This window comes from Xyrauchen texanus, chromosome 21, assembly GCF_025860055.1.
Source record: "Xyrauchen texanus isolate HMW12.3.18 chromosome 21, RBS_HiC_50CHRs, whole genome shotgun sequence".
Classification (NCBI taxonomy): domain Eukaryota; kingdom Metazoa; phylum Chordata; class Actinopteri; order Cypriniformes; family Catostomidae; genus Xyrauchen; species Xyrauchen texanus.
In genome coordinates this window covers 4,994,409-5,012,786 of record NC_068296.1, presented here as the reverse complement: position 1 = coordinate 5,012,786, position 18,378 = coordinate 4,994,409, and the positions used below count along the sequence as shown (strand labels likewise).

At 37.6% G+C, this 18,378-nt stretch overlaps 1 protein-coding gene across 2 annotated transcripts in view; it reads left to right on the top strand.

Annotated features, from left to right (window-relative positions):
• Positions 1–6,121, top strand: part of LOC127661599 (neuroserpin-like) — a 29,363-nt gene extending 23,242 nt beyond the window's left edge. For both annotated transcript variants that reach the window (XM_052152366.1, XM_052152367.1), the window contains exons 5-9: positions 61–265; positions 401–510; positions 2,626–2,712; positions 3,084–3,173; positions 4,694–6,121. In XM_052152366.1, the coding sequence (XP_052008326.1) occupies positions 61–265; positions 401–510; positions 2,626–2,712; positions 3,084–3,173; positions 4,694–4,767 (566 nt within the window). In that variant the 3' untranslated portion in view covers positions 4,768–6,121. The remainder of the gene's footprint in view (positions 1–60; positions 266–400; positions 511–2,625; positions 2,713–3,083; positions 3,174–4,693) is intronic.
• Positions 6,122–18,378: the final 12,257 nt, after the last annotated feature.

Sequence of the window (18,378 nt, the reverse complement as noted above, 5' to 3'; positions counted from 1 at the left end):
TCATTACATCAGATATACAATAGATTTCCTTATCACTGACATCACATTCTTCATCTTCAGGAGAGTTCAGTGATGGCACCACAGAGGCAGGTGGAGTGTATCAGGTTCTGGAGATGCTCTATGAAGGTGAAGATATGAGCATGATGATTGTGTTGCCCCGTCAAGAGGTTCCTCTGGCCTCTCTGGAGCCCATCATCAAAGCTCAGTTGCTGGAGGAGTGGGCCAACAATGTCAAGAGACAGAAGGTGGAGGTCTACCTGCCCAGGTGAGATTTAAAAGGTTTCATTTAAAACCAAACCTAATGTATTCCTTTAAGTGTTCAAATAATTTTGGGGCCACTGAACTGATTGTTTGTGGACAAAGTTTAAACATCCCTGTTCATGTGCATTTTCTTTTAAAGATTTAAGGTGGAGCAGAAGATCGATCTGAGAGACACACTGCAGCAGCTTGGGATCAAGAACATCTTCACCAAAGACGCTGATCTGTCAGCCATGACAGCTGAGATAGCAGGTACTCGATAAAGCACGCCAACTCAGAGCTACTGACCTATAAGAACGTTCTAGGATTCTGCACACGAACACAGATGTTCTCTAAACCATGATTGACAGCTAAAGGACATGATGTTGCTATTAAAGCAGTAATACGTAGTGACTATGATGGGTGTTCTTTGGCATGAAGCAGACACCAATGTTCTATAATTGTTCCAATTATTAAAAGTAACCATAATAATCAGAATAATCTATTTCTCTGCAAAGTATGATTGTTTATTATAGTTTACGGTTGCAAAGCGATAGGAACTGTAACATTCATAAAGAATTAATTAATAAATTGTATGTTAATATAGGATAGGCTCCAGCCCCCCGCGACCCTGTACACAGGATAAGCGGTTGACGATGGATGGATGGATGGATGGATGGATGTTAATATAGGAAGTTTAGTCATGTGTTCTGTGTGACTCCAGCCGGGTCTCCTAAGCAACCAAATTGGCCGATTGCTAGGGAGGGTAGATTCACATGGGGTAACCTCTTTGCAGTCGCTATAATGTGTGGTTCTCACTCTCCGTGGTGCACGTGGTGAGTTGTGTGTGGATGAATAGCATGAAGCTTCCACTCGCGCTATGTCTCCGTGGTAACGACTCAACAAGCCATGTGATAAGATGCGCGGATTGACTGTGTCAGACGCGGAGGCAACTGAGATTCATCCTTCGCCACCCGGATTGAGGCGAGTCATCACGCCACCACAAGGACTTAGAGCGCATTGGGAATTGGGCATTCCAAATAAGGGAGAAAAGGGGAGAAAAAAACAAAACAAAAAATTTACGTTTAGTCACAGGTGTGTGTTGTTCAGCATTTTACAATGGCTTTGAATGCAGTTTATCCAATCAGAATTTAGAATCAGAACTACCCGTTTTTATTTAAGATATTTAAGATTTTCAGAATATATACAGTGGAGGAAAAAAAGGGAAAACATATATATATATATTTTTTTTTAATATGATACTATTATGCAGGGACTAAAAACTAAATGTTTTTCATTTCAGTTCGTTTTGAGCAGAAACTGTATTTTTTTTTTTTAATAACGATTAATAACGTTCTTTTTAAATTTTTTAAAAGTGGCGTAGTGGGCTAAAGTACATAACTGGTAATCAGATGGTTGCTGGTTCGAGCCCCACAGCCACCACCATTGTGCCCTTGAGCAAGGCACTTAACTCCAGGTTGCTCTGGGGGGATTGTCCCTGTAATAAGTGCATTGTAAGTCGCTTTGGATAAAAGCGTCTGCCAAATGCATAAATGTAAATGTAAATAAGGGACTTGCCTCACCAAAAATAAACATACAGTACATATGCGATAAAAAAAATTCCCATGTGGGGGAATTTTCAGGATAGAAATCACAGCAAGCACAGTATATAGGTGCCTAAATAAAGTGGCATATTTTCAAAAAATGTATTCTTAAAATTAAATATATCCCCAAAATATAAAAAATATTAATTTGGCCACCGAAAAACAATTAATTGCCTAAATCTCTCTTTGCGTGCCAAATTATTTTTATGTTTTTAACATTGGTTTTAAACTAGCAGTTTCCTTCAGAATCATGAAGCATGCTTAAGTTCTACTAAAAAGAGAGAAGCCTAATTTTTTCGGGCAACAGGAAGTGGTGTAACTCTTTAAATGAACCGCAATAAACCCTTTAGTCTTTGGTTTCATGAAAACAATATTGCAACAAAATTAACCGGTCGTCGTATTTAAAAAATTATGTTTTTGCTCCGGAACAATTATAAGGGATTTTGTTCCTGTTCCTTTGGTTACGTTCTGCAAATTTTATTTGTTCTTTTCCTTTGTTCTTACTATTTTAAATAATATTAATAAAACATTTTTTATTATATTTTAACAATTTATGTCGTATATGCTCAAAAGCATATTTTGTTTTTTTATTTAGTATTAAATATGCCCTTGAATCTTTAATGTGTGTGAATGAACTGTACTTGTATGTTCATTATTCACAAAGCCACTCTGCTCTGCATCCCTAATTACACCAGACAATAAATAAATGAATAATTCAAAGTGTGTGCAGATGCTTAGCATATTCATACTTTTCTAATTTTCTGTCTTCTCTGTTTATCTACAGAAAGACAGGATCTGTTTATCAGTAAGGCAGTGCAGAAAGCGTACTTGGAAGTAACAGAGGAAGGAGCCGAAGGGGCGGCCGGATCAGGTGACTTATTTATCTCTATTTACATGATCCGTTTTAATATTCTCACTCTATCGCTCTCTTCCTCCACGCTTCATTCATCTCTTGCCATTTCTAATTCATTTTTTTCCCTTTAAAGACCTCTTTATTGCTTTATTTTTACCTTTTGCTTTGCCAGTCTTTCTCTTTCTTGTGTGATTTTTAAGCACTTTTTTTTGCATTTCACTGCAGCAGATTGTTTTGAGAATCCTGTACATTGACAAATGCAAAAAGCGCCCCCTCCTGTTCAACTTCTGTTATGTAACTGAGATTTATGAGAGCATATGAGGTTGACTAAGTCATCATAGGGTGTTAGTTAGATCCTTTTGTCATTGCTATGTTTTGTTATTCTGCAGGTATGATCGCATTGACGAGGACGTTGGTGTTGTACCCTCAGGTGATGGCAGACCACCCCTTTTTCTTCATCATCAGAAACAGAAAAACAGGTACAGACAATATGATATGAAAAGCAGTGGCCCCAAGGAGTATTTTAATGCTTAAGCCACACTAAAATGTCAAACAATGTGACATTTATTTGAAAGAAAGAAAGCACACTTTTCAAGCAAAACATTTAACAAAAAGAGGTATGCTGGGTTTGAAATGATAAAACTATATATTTATATATTTTTAAGAAAAGTATTTTTACTAGGGCTGTCAACTGATAAAATGTTTTAATCGAATTAATTACACAGTGTCCCGATTAATTACATATAGTTTAATACTCTTTAAACACATCTTGAGATCCCTTAGCTCACATTTGAGCTCCTTCAAGTGTTTTGAATGCAAGAACATAATGCATTTGTGTTGTTCTGCCTACTGAAGTGTTTTCTTCACTGTATAAACTGCTCGTTGCTCATACAGCTGAAGTTTCACTTACTGCCATCTGGAGTAAACAGGTGGTACTACATGCTTGCATTTCTCAGGAATCTTCCTTATTGTGGTCCGGGGGGCATTGCGATTAATTGCATAAATTTTTTGCAGCATTTAATTGCAGCATTGATTAACGCGTTATTTTTTTTGTCAAATTAATCACACTGAATTAACGCGTTAAATCGACAGCCCTAATTTTGACACTTTCTGGAAGTCAGACATTAATAAAACATACACATGTTTCAAATATATCAGTTCCTAACTAATGATCTGTGAAGCATTACATAGTGTTGTAATGTACTGTTAATGTTCTTAATAAAACTTATATCAGTACCACCAGGATTTTGTGCCACTTTTTCCTGATTTTTGCGGACCAAAATGACGGAATTTTTTTCTGGGTTGTTTTGCAGTGAAAACTCACAAATCATCATTATACAACTCTGTAATTGTGTTAATTACATTAAATATTCTAGTGCAGAATACCTTAATATGCAGTTAGCAAGCAAAAAAAGAAAGGGAAAAAAGAATTACACACACAAAACCATACATTTAGGTGAACCCTGTAGGTGGGTAAGACCCTTCATTATTTTCTGTATGAAAATGTACTGCCTCAGACAATGCAAGAAAGCTTTTCTAAATTTAAAATAGACATGCAAAAAATCTGTAAACTAAATTGATATTGAAATCTGATATATGGCCATGTATGAACTACTACTAGAGTTCATATATTTGAGCATTTATGTCTAACTTTAAATTCAACAAGTGTTACATATATGAATATGACCATTTTTGTCATATTTTGAAATATAGGCTTATGTTGCATGTACTGTTTGCATATATGTGACCATTTTTATATCAGTAAAAAAATTATGCAAATGTATTTTCAGCATATAAGTGTGTCATCAGTTATATGGTATCATATAAATCTGCTCAGAATGATATTGCAATGAAATATATGCATTTTTAAGTGTGACTTAAGTGTTCAAATACTTTATTTTTGGGCAACTCTATCAAATATTATACATCACTCACAGAAATGAAAAGACAAAATATTTTCTGTATCAGTTTACAATAATTTTCCTTTGTTGTCTCGTAGGTTCCGTCCTTTTCATGGGCCGAGTCATGACCCCTGAAGTCATCGAGCCCTTTGACAACAACTTTGACATGTAAAACGCCAGCACATAAATGTGACACTTAACCGAGTTAATGCTTATCTTCAACGAACCACAAGTCACGCCATCACAGAAAGCGAGTTGTTAACTCATTCCGTTGCAATGCTTTTCTAAACACATGAGAAAATATTATATAAACAGAATATTTATATATTAAAAGTGATTGTGTTTTGATACCTGTAAGCTTTAACCACACCAGGAAATACAGAGCTGTAAATTTTTGAGGTAAATCGGTCTTTGCGGCCATTTGAACGTATTCTCGCTCCATTCCATCTACACATGTTTTATCACACCTCTTATTCGGCACCAGCATCATTCGGTCCTTTAGTCTTCTCAGACTTGTATATTTGCTATTGTCTTTTCCGTAGAGAAACATTGATATTTATTGCGAGGATGTGTGCAGTTCTCTATATGTAGACTTGGTCATTTTATTCCTTTTCCTATATTTATTTGGTTTTGTACATGGCTGATGTACTGCTGACATACTAATATGCCTTATTATACACCAATCAGCCACAACATTAAAACCACATGCCTAATATTGTGTAGATCCCCCTCGTGCCACCAAAATAGCGGCAATACGCGTCTCAAATCCTGGGATCACACAAAACTGTCGCTAGAATTTATTCAGAATGGTGCCAAAGACAAAAAAACTCCAGTGAGGGTCAGTTCTGTGGACGGAAACACCTTGTTGATGAGAGAGGTCAACAGAGAATGGCCAGAATGGTTTGAACTGACAAAGTCTACAGTAACTCAGATAACCACTCTGTACAATTGTGGTGAGAAGAATATCATCTCAAAGCTGTTCTGAGATGCGGGTTGGCGCTGTTTTGGCGGCACAAGGGGGACCAACGCAATATAAGGCAGGTGGTTTTAATGTTGTGGCTGAGTTTTTGATTTAATGAAAGGTTGTGAATGTACAGGTAGTGCAGCACTGTTGCCATGGAGACTCAGGCGGGCTGAGCGAGAAAGCATTTGGTATATTGATAAAAATACCAGCTGTATTCTCTATTTCAGAAATAAAGATGAATGTCTTCAACCTTTCCTCTTTTGCTATTTCAGAAACTGCCATGTTGAAAATTCAAGATGTACGCAGAGATAAACACAATATACTGTACATACACTGTCAAAGTACTGTCTAAAATAACCTTTGATTTTAGACATTCAAAGTGGCATGTCTAAATGCCACTTCTTGAGCATAAAGGTCACCAGATGGAGGTCCAACGGTTCAACCGCCTAAACATGCTTGGACCAGCTAAAATCCAGCTACCATGTTCCAAAACACAGCTGCTGTGGACTGTGGACTAATTGCAGAAAATATGTCAATTTTTTTCAGAAATCCTCCCCAAATAAAATTATCCATAAATAATGTTGTATGTGTTTATTATCTTATGATAAACAAAGTCTGTTTTTGTTTTTTTGAAAAAGATTTTTTGTTTTTTGTTGTTGTCCTAACTTTGTAAACATGTAATTCTGGTTCAGTTCACTCTGCCTCACTTTGACAAGTCTTATTTCATTCCCCTAGATGGCAACGAGCACTAGAAAAAATTAGTTTCTCTATCACATTTCATCACGATATACAGATCTGAAATGTAGGTGGCGATCTAACACATATTAGCCCTCACAGATGTGCTCGTCCATAGACATTTAGTCTAACTTTCAGTTCATGTACCACCCTTGTTATTTCATAGAATAGCTCGTCCTCTGAGTGGACTAGAAGCACAATTTAAATGACTTTAGAAAGCTGAGATCCTCCCCTTTGTGATGATATATAACATTGTATCATCAATAAGCATGCTTTTCCTGCTGGATGGCATATTTTGCTCTGGACATCTACATTTACATTTATTCATTTGGCAGATGCTTTTATCCAAAGCGACATACTTCATCTAAGAAATAACATTGAATTATTCAGCCAAGCAAGCTCACAGACAAATAAAAAAATGTCTCTTTTAGCTTTTTTGAAAACTGGCTAAAGTAAAAGCCGTTATAAAGTTTTTAGCTATTTGGTGCTTACAGCAGCACTGATCGGCACATAAAAGAGACATTTGCATTTGATAAATGACAGAAATCATATTTCACTTTGTGATTCTTTTAAAAATCTTTCGAACTGTGGTTTTACGGTAACAAAATAATCTATACAGTTGCATTTCTGAGAGTAAGAGCTTTAATTTGATATATGACTTGTCCATTTAGTTACTATGTGATAGACTTATAGATATTTGTACCCCCATTACCTCTAGGGGGCGCTAATTTTCAACGATTTGAGGCCTTATTTTGTTATTTTAAGTAACAAATGCAGAAGTGATGTTATCGCTAAAAGTTTTGATTGTAAGTTTTCAAATGATCCCTCAAATGCCTGACTTATGTATATGGAAACTTTAAGGTTTTAAGCGTTACAATTTTTCGCGATATAGTAGATATTTCTCTATGTAGAAATATTCGTTGTTCGTAGTGGTGAAGTGCACTGAGAACTGAAAAATTAATATGCTATTAATCTCAACTTTCACTTACGCATTATAATTTTGTTTTTGGAAATTCGCATTCTTTGTGCATATCGCCACCTACTGGGCAGGCAGAAGAATGTATAGTAAAAATTACTTTAATATTGATGTGTTTCTCACCCACACCTATCATATCACTTCTGAAGACATGGATTTAGCCACTGGAGTCTTATGGATTACTTTTGTGCTGCCTTTATGTGCTTTTTGGAACTTCACATTTCTGGTCATCATTCACTTTCATTTTATGGACCTACAGAGCGGAGACATTTTTCCAAATCCTCAGTTGTGTTCAGCAGAAGACACAAAGTCACACATCTGGGATGATATTAAGGTTAGTAAATGATGAGAGTATTGACATTTTGGGGTGAATTATCCCTTTAATTGAGGAATACTTGGAGAGACGGTTCAAAAGACCACTTCATGTAAAATATTATAGTCAAAGAAGTAGACAGCCATGTATTTTTTACACACACATCTTGGGTTGATGTAAGATTTAGATTTAATATAAGATTTAATGTTTGATTTATAGTCAGGAAATTGTAATGATAAAACATAGATATACCGTTCAAAATTATGCTTAAAAAGGTATTTGGACACTTTCTGGTTGTCCGTGTGTGGATACAAACATTTCATGGATCAAACTTTTGGAGTCCATGCCAACTTGAGTGCATGCTGATAATAAAACAAAAGGTGGACATGGTATATGCAATAAATCTTGAAATCCGAGTTACATTTTCAATTGTACTCTTTATCTAATTATGCTAATAATATCATTTTTCAAATAATGAAATGAATCAGAGAAATGCAAAATAATCATTTTACACTGAAAAGTGGAACATTGTATTGTTACCTCAAAGATCTATTTCTATTTGATCTAACCCTTGAAGTTAGTTTTGTTACTGTAACCTAATGTATTCAGGCTGATTCAGTGATGTTAAATAATATATTTTTGACTTGAATAAAACCAGACCAAACCTAAATAAAACAACATGAACCACATTTTTAGGTTATTAAGGTCCTTATTTTTTTTATTATTAAACAGGTGTACCGCTATATGAACACTTTGACATTTTCCAAAAGTCACTGAGGTGCAACCTTAGACACACACTGCCACTCAACGCGCGCACCTGCTGCCCTATCTGACCTCCGCTTGCAGATCAGTGCACCTGACGCTGCCACGCGCACGCGCACAGCTCACACTCACCTGTCGCACTTAAACACGACCGTTCATCCATCCTCAATGGGAAACCGCACGATATTCTACATTAATCGATACTTTCACTACGACTCAAATGCCAAAGGGATCTGTCAGAACCTACGGACATGTCCGAAAGGTAGGAACTTCTAAACACGAATGGAAAATGTAGCAAAACCTTGTTAAATGTGTTTACATTTGATATATATATCTGCTTTATTTCGCGTTAATAGATACTTTTCTTGCGGGGACATGGAAATGAAGGTTAAAAGCTGATTTATTCGTGAACTACTAATACAATTATGATGATATTGGTATAGATTTTACACATATATTCGATTCATTGTATTCACGTTACTGTAATTGACCACTAAGCAATACAAAAGCAATGTATATGTACACTAAGTAGCTCCACAAAATAATCCGAATTTTAGTGCATTTAGTTTATCATTAATTAATACCTATTACTCCGTGTTTTGAACCATTCGAGCAAATCTTATAAAATCTTGTGATACAATGGGTCAATTATATAATGTACTCGAATGTCGTGCTTTTCTGGTGATGGATGGCTTTAATCCGGATTAGGGTGCAGAGTTCAGGGTAATGTACACCAGAACCTCGGCACAGCGGATGTAAGGCGCGCTGGCTCTCATTACACACATGCTTTGTCTCAAAACCTACTGAGCTGCCTACCTAGACAGCAGATATGGGCATCATTGGTGCGTGCAGCATTCTTTGGTATAGTTTTGTGAACTAATATAAAATGTGGCAATATCTATTGTAAAATAACTGTTGTTATTTACAAAGTAGATGGATCATTCCTTTGAATTTGACTTGGGGGTGGGGTGGGGGCAACCAAGTAGGACCTCATTATTTACAGTGTATTCAGACCACTTCATTTCTTTATACATTTAGTTGTTGCAGCCTTATGCTAAAATGCTTTAAATTATTCATTTTTTCACATCAATCTACACTCCATACCCCATAATGACTAAGCAAAAAAAACTTATTTTTGTTAATGTGACAATTTTGTTCAACCCGCTCCGTACGAGACTCGAACCTAGGTCTCCAGCATGGGAGGTGGGTGCTCTAACAAGAGGCTAAAGGCTACAGCCTTTAGCATCAGTCGCTAGGGCACCTCTTGAGGTCAGGAGAGTGAGGTTTACACACTGCACAGCTATCTACCAGCTGGCTCCCGTTACACTCACCCCCCTAAACCTCACTCCCACCCGGGTCACGGCACCAATTTGATGCTTTTGTTCTACCCGCTCCGTACGGGACTCGAATCTAGGTCTCCAGCGTGGGAGGCGGGTGCTCTAACAAGGAGGCTAAAGGCTACAGCATCAGTCGCTAGGGTACCTCTTGAGGTCAGGAGAGTGAGGTTTACACACTGCACAGCTATCTACCAGCTGGCTCCCGTTACACTAACTTTGAAAATTTATTAAAAAGAAAAGGCTGAAATTTCACATTGACATACATATTCAGACCCTTTGCTATGTCACATTATATTTAGCTCAGGTGCATCCCATCTCTCTTGTTTCTACACTTTGATTGGAGTGCATCTGTGGCAAATGCAATTGATTGGACGTGATTTAGAAAGGCACACTCATGTCTATATAAGTTCTTACAGCTGAAAATGCATATCAGAGCAAAAACCAAGCCATGAGGTCAAAGTAACTGCCTGCAGAGCTCTGAGACAGGATTGTGTCGAGGTACAGATTTGGGGAAGTCTACAAAAAAAATTCTGGCTGCATTGAAGGTTCCCAAGAGCACAGTGGCCTCCACAATTCTTAAATGGAAGAAGTTTGGAACAATCAGGACTCTTCTTTGAGCTGGACGCCTGGCCAAACTGAGCAATCAGGGGAGACGGGCCTTGGTAAGAGAGGAGACCTAGAACCCGATGGTCACTCTGGTTGAACTCCAGAGATCATGTGTGGAGATGGGAGAAACTTGCAGAAGGACAATCATCACTGCAACACTCCCCCAATCTGGCCTTTATGGCAGAGTGGCCAGACGGAAGCCTCCCCTCAGTGCAAGACACACAAAGACCCTCAGACTGTGAAAAAAAACAAGCTTCTCTGGTCTGATGAAATGAAGATTGAACTGTTTGGCCTCAATTCCAAGCATCAAATCTGGTAGAAACCAGGCACCGCTCATCACCTACACAATACCATCCCAACAGTGAAGCATGGTGGTGGTAACATCATGCTTTGGGGGTGTTTTTCAGCGGCAGGGACTGGGGGACTGGTCAGGATTGAAGGAAAGCTGAAAACAGCAAAATACTGAGATATCCTAAATGAAAACCTGGTCCAGAGGACCTCAGACTGGGCTGAAGGTTCACCTTCCAACAGGACAATGACCCTAAGCACTCAGCCAAGACATCGCAAGAGTTGCTTAGGGACAACTCTGTGAATGTCCATTAGTGGCACAGCCAGAGCCCAGACTTGAACCCAATCGAACATCTCTGGAGAGACCTGAAAATGGCTCTCCACCGATGGTCCCCATCTAACCTGACAGAGCTTGAGGATCTGCAGAGAAGAATGGCAACAAATCCAGGTGTGCAAAGCTTGTCGCATCATACCCAAAAAGACTTGAGGTTGTAATCGCTGCTAAAGATGCTTCAACTAAGAACTGAGTTAAGGGTATGAATACTTATGGAAATGTGATATTTCAGTTTTCTCTTTGAATACATTTGCAAAGTTATCAAAAATCAGAGTTTTGCTTTGTCATTATGGGGTATGGAGTGTAGATTGATGTAAAAAATAATTATAATTTAAAGTATTTTAGCTTTACAAAATGAAAAAAAAAATTAAGGGATCTGAATACTTTCTGAATGCCATGTATACCATAATCAATGGAAACATGGGTAAATGCTTCATGTTGCTGTGTCAGATGCCATTGTAGAAGTGTAGTATTCACAGTCAGTCGTGATTACTTTAATCAATGAGTGAAAGTGTCCAATACTGAGATTAAGGGAGTAGTATTTGGCTGGTCATGTAATTCTAAGGGTGCGTTCAGACCAGAGGCGTCAAAAGCGTCATTTGTGGCACACATCTATGGCAGTCAGCGTCTCTCGGTGGCGAGAAGCGGCACATCCGTGGCCGGCACGTCTTGGATGTTTTGGGCATCAGAGGAAAGTTCAAGTGCGGGCAACATTAGGGTAATGAGCTTTGATGCGGTTCGGCAGCAACCTATTTGAACATAGAAGTGCTCTGCTCTAGCGAATTCTAGAGAACACAACAGTGTAAACTTTGGTTCCCACCAAACAATAGTCCCGAAGACAAAATGGAGGAGAAACGAATTATTGCCGTGGCGGATTTTCCCGTAATATACGATCTTTCCTTGTTTGCTTACAGGGATATATATGTTTTATTTTGGTTATTTTGGTAACAAACAATTGTGTGTATAAAAGCGGGCAAATACTTCGAGTTCATTCAGGAATTTTCTGAGGAATGGTCCGCCCACTACAGTGGCTCGGCTCAGCGACGTGGCATGGAGGACACAACGTCTTGTTCCATCCATAAGGGAACGGAGGTTACATTCGTAACCTAGATGTTCACAAAATGAACGTTAAGGTTAAGGGACATGTTTTTCACCATTTGATAATGAACCAGGTCAAGGATTATGATTAATTATGATTAAATCTGACTGCATGCGATTAACAACAACAGTAACTTTTAAGCAACCTACTCGCAGCGAAGAAACATTACTATAACTAAATTTTTGCAAACTGTCATTTATATCCCGAATTCTAGGTTTTGACGCAGTTTCTTGGTGAAATGAACACTAGAGGCGCTATAACAACTGCGTTTTTCACACCAATCATGCCTACAATGGCTCATTATGACTTTATAAACACTTATTTTTCACACTGTTACTCACACACTGATAGGTTATGATATCAAAACACTTGCCATAATGCATAATGCAATAGAATTACAAATTCATGTTATGCATATGAATATTATGTATGCTTAGTTTTCAGATTTAATTCATTTTAGTTGGTATTACTTTATATTACACACATAAACAATGTTTTTAATTTTACACAATGCAGTAAAAGTTGATATTACAAAGGAATCAAAAGTTAAATCGTTTGGAATGCAAGTGTCCAACAACATCTCCAAGCAAGAATTCAGGCGTTTAATTGCACATTCAAATTGCATAACTGAAATACTTAAATAACTGAAAACTCTGCATGCAAAAAATATAAAAAATACTTCTCTGAGTAAAACAAATTTGCTCGTTGTATTCTACCATTTAAGATCTTTCAAAATATATAGTGTTCTTTTTTATGTTTTTACTGGTTCTACTGGTTGTTGTGATCTCAAATTTGCAATTTGCCAGCAAATTTAAAAGCAGTATTTTAGAATTGGTCAGATCAGTTATATTAATTTTAAAGATAAGAGTCTTTTGCGTGGATCAAGCATGTCGTTGTTGAATAGACCAATCCCATTGTTTACAAAAATGTCAGTGGGTGTGCAGTAAGTGGTTGCAGAAAGCTGGCACACTGTTTAAAAGATTAGACGATAAAACAAAAGCATGACACAAAACCATCATAAACACATAAATATACTTAGCTGCAAAATGAAAAGAGAGCAAAGAGAGCGCACGTCACACCACTCCTTGTCTCTCTCCACTGGCTGCCGGTTGATGCACGTATCAAATTCAAGGCTCTGATGCTGGCATAGAGAACAGTCACTGGGTCTGCTCCAGCATACCTAAAATCACTCCTGCAGAGCTACGTTCCCACTGAAGCCTGCGGTCACCTAATGTGTGACGCATTGTTGTACCAATAAAAAGAGGCACCAAATCACTGTCCCAGTTTAACTGTGCCTCGTTGGTGGAATGACCTTCCCAACTCAATCACTCTCCATCTTCAAAAAAACGACTAAAGACTCATCTTTTCCATTAGCACTTGAGCATAAACTCATAAATATATATACTCTAATCTGTCTTGGATACCTGAATTAATGTTCCCAATACATTTTCGCTGCAAAGCCGTGAGTTGTAATGATCCCCTCAGTCCAGTCAGCTCTGTTGATGGCTTGGAGCCACAGCTGTCTACAAGAGACTTTGAAATACATTTTGCAACAACGGAATAAGATAAAAATGTATTGTTTGCACATGGTTCTGGCCACCACGTCCACGTGTGACATAAACGGTGATGTTGACAAAGGATTGGTCAATAATACCATCATGTCCAAGCGATTAGCACCCCTGTCGCCCCGATACTTGGCCTCTCCAGTTTTAAGGTTAAAATGTTAGATCAGGTTGAAATGGCTCCTTACGGCAACACTTGCAGGTTACTACTTTTTACATTTACAGTCATATCTGAATGAAGTACTGATCTGTTAAACATTGGGTTTTTTTAATGTTTGTTAACGATCTCTCTAGTTCCTCAGGAGTGAACACCAGCAGTGACAGTTTTCCCAAGTCTCAATCCAATTGCTCAGAATTAAGTGTCACACACACTCCTGTCTCTGTGGAACTGACTCCAGACTCTGGCATTGTTGCCACACCAGTGAGTGCCTACTTCTCTATACGAGTGCGTGTGTTTGATTTAACTGTGTATATTAATGTTAGATTATTTCATTGTTCAAAACAGTATGTAGGAATAAATGCCATTTTTATGCTTACCTTACAATGAGCGGCTGCTGTAACTACAATGTACAATATATAATTTGAATGTTTAAATGGTTATTTATGAGGTTACATTATGCTTTACAAATATACAATGATTACTGCTAGACTATACACTGTGTTTTACAGGAAAATAAAAAGTTTTTTAGTTTTCATTCTCCGTGTAGTTAAGTATAGATATGAAACTTTAAAGATAGACTATGGGTACACATTAGTGGTTGAGCGAGATGGGTTGGTATGAATGATTATTTATATATTAAATGAACTTATTTTATACAAATTTGACTCATAATGCTGTAAAAATATTTGAAAACAGAAAACTTTTAAATACATTTTCAAACTGTCCAGTTATATAAATTGGCCAATGCTGATAAAATCAAATATTCAATGATTAATCTGCCAGGCATATTCACTGGCGGCCAACATTTTGTTAAATTTGTTATTCTTTTTTAAGTCATTATTCGTGCCTTTCCGAATAAGGTATTCAGCTCCAGGCACATCCCTAGTGCCTACATTACCTTGGTTTATGTGGTCTGTTGATATTTGTCAGAAAAAGTTCACTTCAGTTAACATAGTAATTGCAAATTCTGGTTTGATTTGGCAGCTCATGTGTCTATATGGTGTGTTAAATGTTGTCTCCATCTCACAATGTTATATGTAGCTGCCGTCCAGCCGGTTCAGGTTTGCCTCGTGGCACTGGTTAGAAGAGCATGATGTCCGCGGAGACCAGCTGGCCTGTCCCAGGGTCAGAGAGGGTAAGGGGTCATTCAGGGTGTCTTTTCACACTGCAATCGCAAATATTTATCAGTGCATCAATATAATCACTGGGCACAGACCTTCGGTGATGTCATCAAACAGGGCCTGCTGAAGAGGAGCTGTCTGTTAACAGTGAAGACATTTTTCTCAGAGGAGGCCGGAGGAAGAGGAGGGAGGGAGAAGGACAGAAATGGGAGGAGAGACTCCAGGAGAACTGGGAGAACTGTGTGGTGAGCCAAACAAACAAGTATACACACAAATGTTATACTTCTCTTATTATGTATCCCACAATTCAAACACATAGTGGTTGAATAATGTGGGTTTTTCCAATGGCAGTGCAATGCTATTATGAATGCCATTTTATATATATATATATACACTCACCTAAAGGATTATTAGGAACACCTGTTCAGTTTCTCATTAATGCAATTATCTAATCAACCAATCACATGGCAGTTGCTTTCCTATCAATATGGGCCAACATTTCTAAAGAATGCTTTCAGCACCTTGTTGAATCAATGCCACGTAGAATTAAGGCAGTTCTGAAGGCGAAAGGGGGTCAAACAGAGTATTAGTATGGTGTTCCTAATAATCCTTTAGGTGAGTGTATATACACACAGACACAAACACACCAATCAGCCACAACATTAAAACGATCTGCCTAATGTTGTGTAGGTCCCCCTCGTGCTGCCAAAACTGCGCCAACCCGCAACCCTACTCAATAGGGTTCAGATTATGTATTTTCTAATTAACTGTTGTCCAATGTCGGTTTCTGTCCTTTCTAACCATTTTTTATTTATTTTTTTCTGTTTCAAAAGTGGCTTTTCTTTGCAATTCTTCCCATAAGTCCTGCACCCCTGAGTCTTCTCTTTACTGTTGAACATGAAACTGGTGTTTAGCGGGTAGAATTCAATGAAGCCGTCAGCGGAGGACATGTGAGGCATCTATTTCTCAAACTAGAGACTCTGATGTACTTATCCTCTTGTTTAGTTGTACATCTGGTCTTCCACATCTCTTTCTGTCCTTGTTAGAGACAGTTGTCCTTTGTCTTTGAAGACTGCAGTGTACGCCTTTGTATGAAATCTTCAAGCATTGTATAGCCTTCATTCCTCAAAACAATGATTGACTGATGAGTTTCTAGAGAAAGCTGTTTCTTTTTTTTACCTAATATTGACCTTAAGACATGCCAGTCTATTGCATACTGTGGCAACTGAAAAACAAGCACAAAGACAACGTTAAGCTTCATTTAATGAACCAAATAGCTTTCAACTGTGAAGAAAAAGTATGTCATCGAGTCATCTTTCCTACTTCTAGTATCATGCTGTTATCTATGCAAGTTAGTTAATAAAATAATTCTACTCAAATGAATATTTCATGTCCATTTATTTATTTATTTGGCAAGTAGTCTTTTAATAAGCAGGATCATGAGCAATCAGACTTCTGTAATTTTCACAGTATAAACACCAGCAGAACTCCAGTGCAAACCGGATGTGAAATTCAGCTGTTTCGATTTGTTTCAATGCAAATCAATATTTCATGTCCATTTGTTTATTATTTGGTTAGTAGCCATGTAATAAGCTGGATAATGTACAGTCCAGTCATTGTCACAAAATAAACCCCATTCAACATCATGATCCTGACCACCCTGTCAGGCTTTATTTTGCAATAACGACCAGCTGACTGTACATCACACCTTACATATATAATTGAACAAGTTATTTGTTCCACACAGCTATAGAAATGGATGTACCTCAAATAATGTGGTTTTTTTTTTATTTATTTATTTTTTTTACGATAAAACTGGCAAAATAATATCATGGGAAGGATCAGACCCATATCTAGGGACTAGGGGCTTGAATCACAAAAATCTTCTTAAGAAGAAATGAAGAAAATTCTTAGGATAAATGATAAAAAAAAAGTTCATAAAAAGGCATCTATAAATGTTGACTGCTTGAAATGTTCAAATATAATCCATTATTGGCATTGTCAATCACTACAAACATACATGGGCTAGTTTAAGCCATCTAGTTTTGGCTAGATATACATGATTACACAAGCTTCACATTGCTTAAATCTTCCTGTGTCTGTAGGTGCAGAACTTGTCTTATCAGGACCTGGGAGATCCATACCAGCTGGAGAACTTTACCCGTATTCTCAGGAGACTGATCCGTGTGGAACAACTGCAGCTGGTTAATAATGCGCTGCGGGATCTCAGTTCTGTCAGACTGCCAAGGTACAATACTGCTCTCTATACTGACTGAGAGATGTTTTTCTTCTTTATAGTGGGCATAAATGTCATTCAGAATACTGTCAACAATATGGAAGTTAGTGGTGGTAGATTGAAGGTCTAAGGTCATAATGTTTAGTGGAGTATTATTCAGCATGAATGGCAAAACAGAATTCCCCCCTTCAAGAAAACTATCCTTCGCTGGAAACGGTCCTATGATATGGCATAAGTTGTTTTGTAACAGTACATGTATGGCTGTGTAAAAATACATGTAGTGCAACTTTAGCTGTGTGCTGTAATCTCATATGACTAGTTTAATTTACAGTAAGTAGGAAACTGTTAATTATGTATTACCATAAGACACAGTCCAAAAAAGCAAGCCTAATAATGTGGCAGTGTAAAATACAGATAACAATGATGAATAAGGCCCAATCAAATACATGATTACAATTTGAAAACAAAATATCAAACCAAGTTGCATCCGCAAACAAATTATGCTAGATCTTTCATCAGAACTAATTTGACTTTTCTCTTCATTTTGAACACTATCCATTGTTTGACCATTTAAAATCAGTGCAATTATTTTGGGTTCCCAAGCAAAAAATAACCATGGTTTTACTATAGTAACCATTGTTGAACTATTGTATTTGTAGTAAAACGATAACAACCACAATATTTACCATGGTTTCACTATAGTACATTTATTTTAACCATGATATTCATAGCAAATCAAGGGAACTTTGTATAGCGTATTGTGAGGGAACCCAAACTATAGCGAAGGAATGCAAAAAGTAATGCGAGGAAAGCAAAACTTATTGTGAGGGAATGCAACTATTGCAAGGGAATGAGAAACTTAATGCGAGGAAACATGGAACTATTGCGAGGGAACGAAAAAGGTATTGCGAGGGAACGCAAAACTTATTGCGAGGGAGCACAAACTGTTGCGAGGGAACACAAAATGTTGCGAGGGAACACAAACCGTTGCGAAGGAACGAAAAGGGTATTGCGAAGAAACACAAACCTTATTGCAAGGGAACGCAATCCTTTGAGAGGGAACGCAAACCATTGCAAGGAAATGTGAAATGTTGTGAGGGAACGCAAAATGTTTTGAGGGAACGCAAAATGTATCGTGAGGAACCACAAACCATATTGCAAGGGTACGAACAACATTGCGAGGGAATTAAAAATGTATTGTGAGGGAATGCAAATCTTACTGCGAGGAAACGCAAACTATTGCGAGGAAATGCAAAACGTATTACGAGGAAACGTAAACTATTGCGAGGG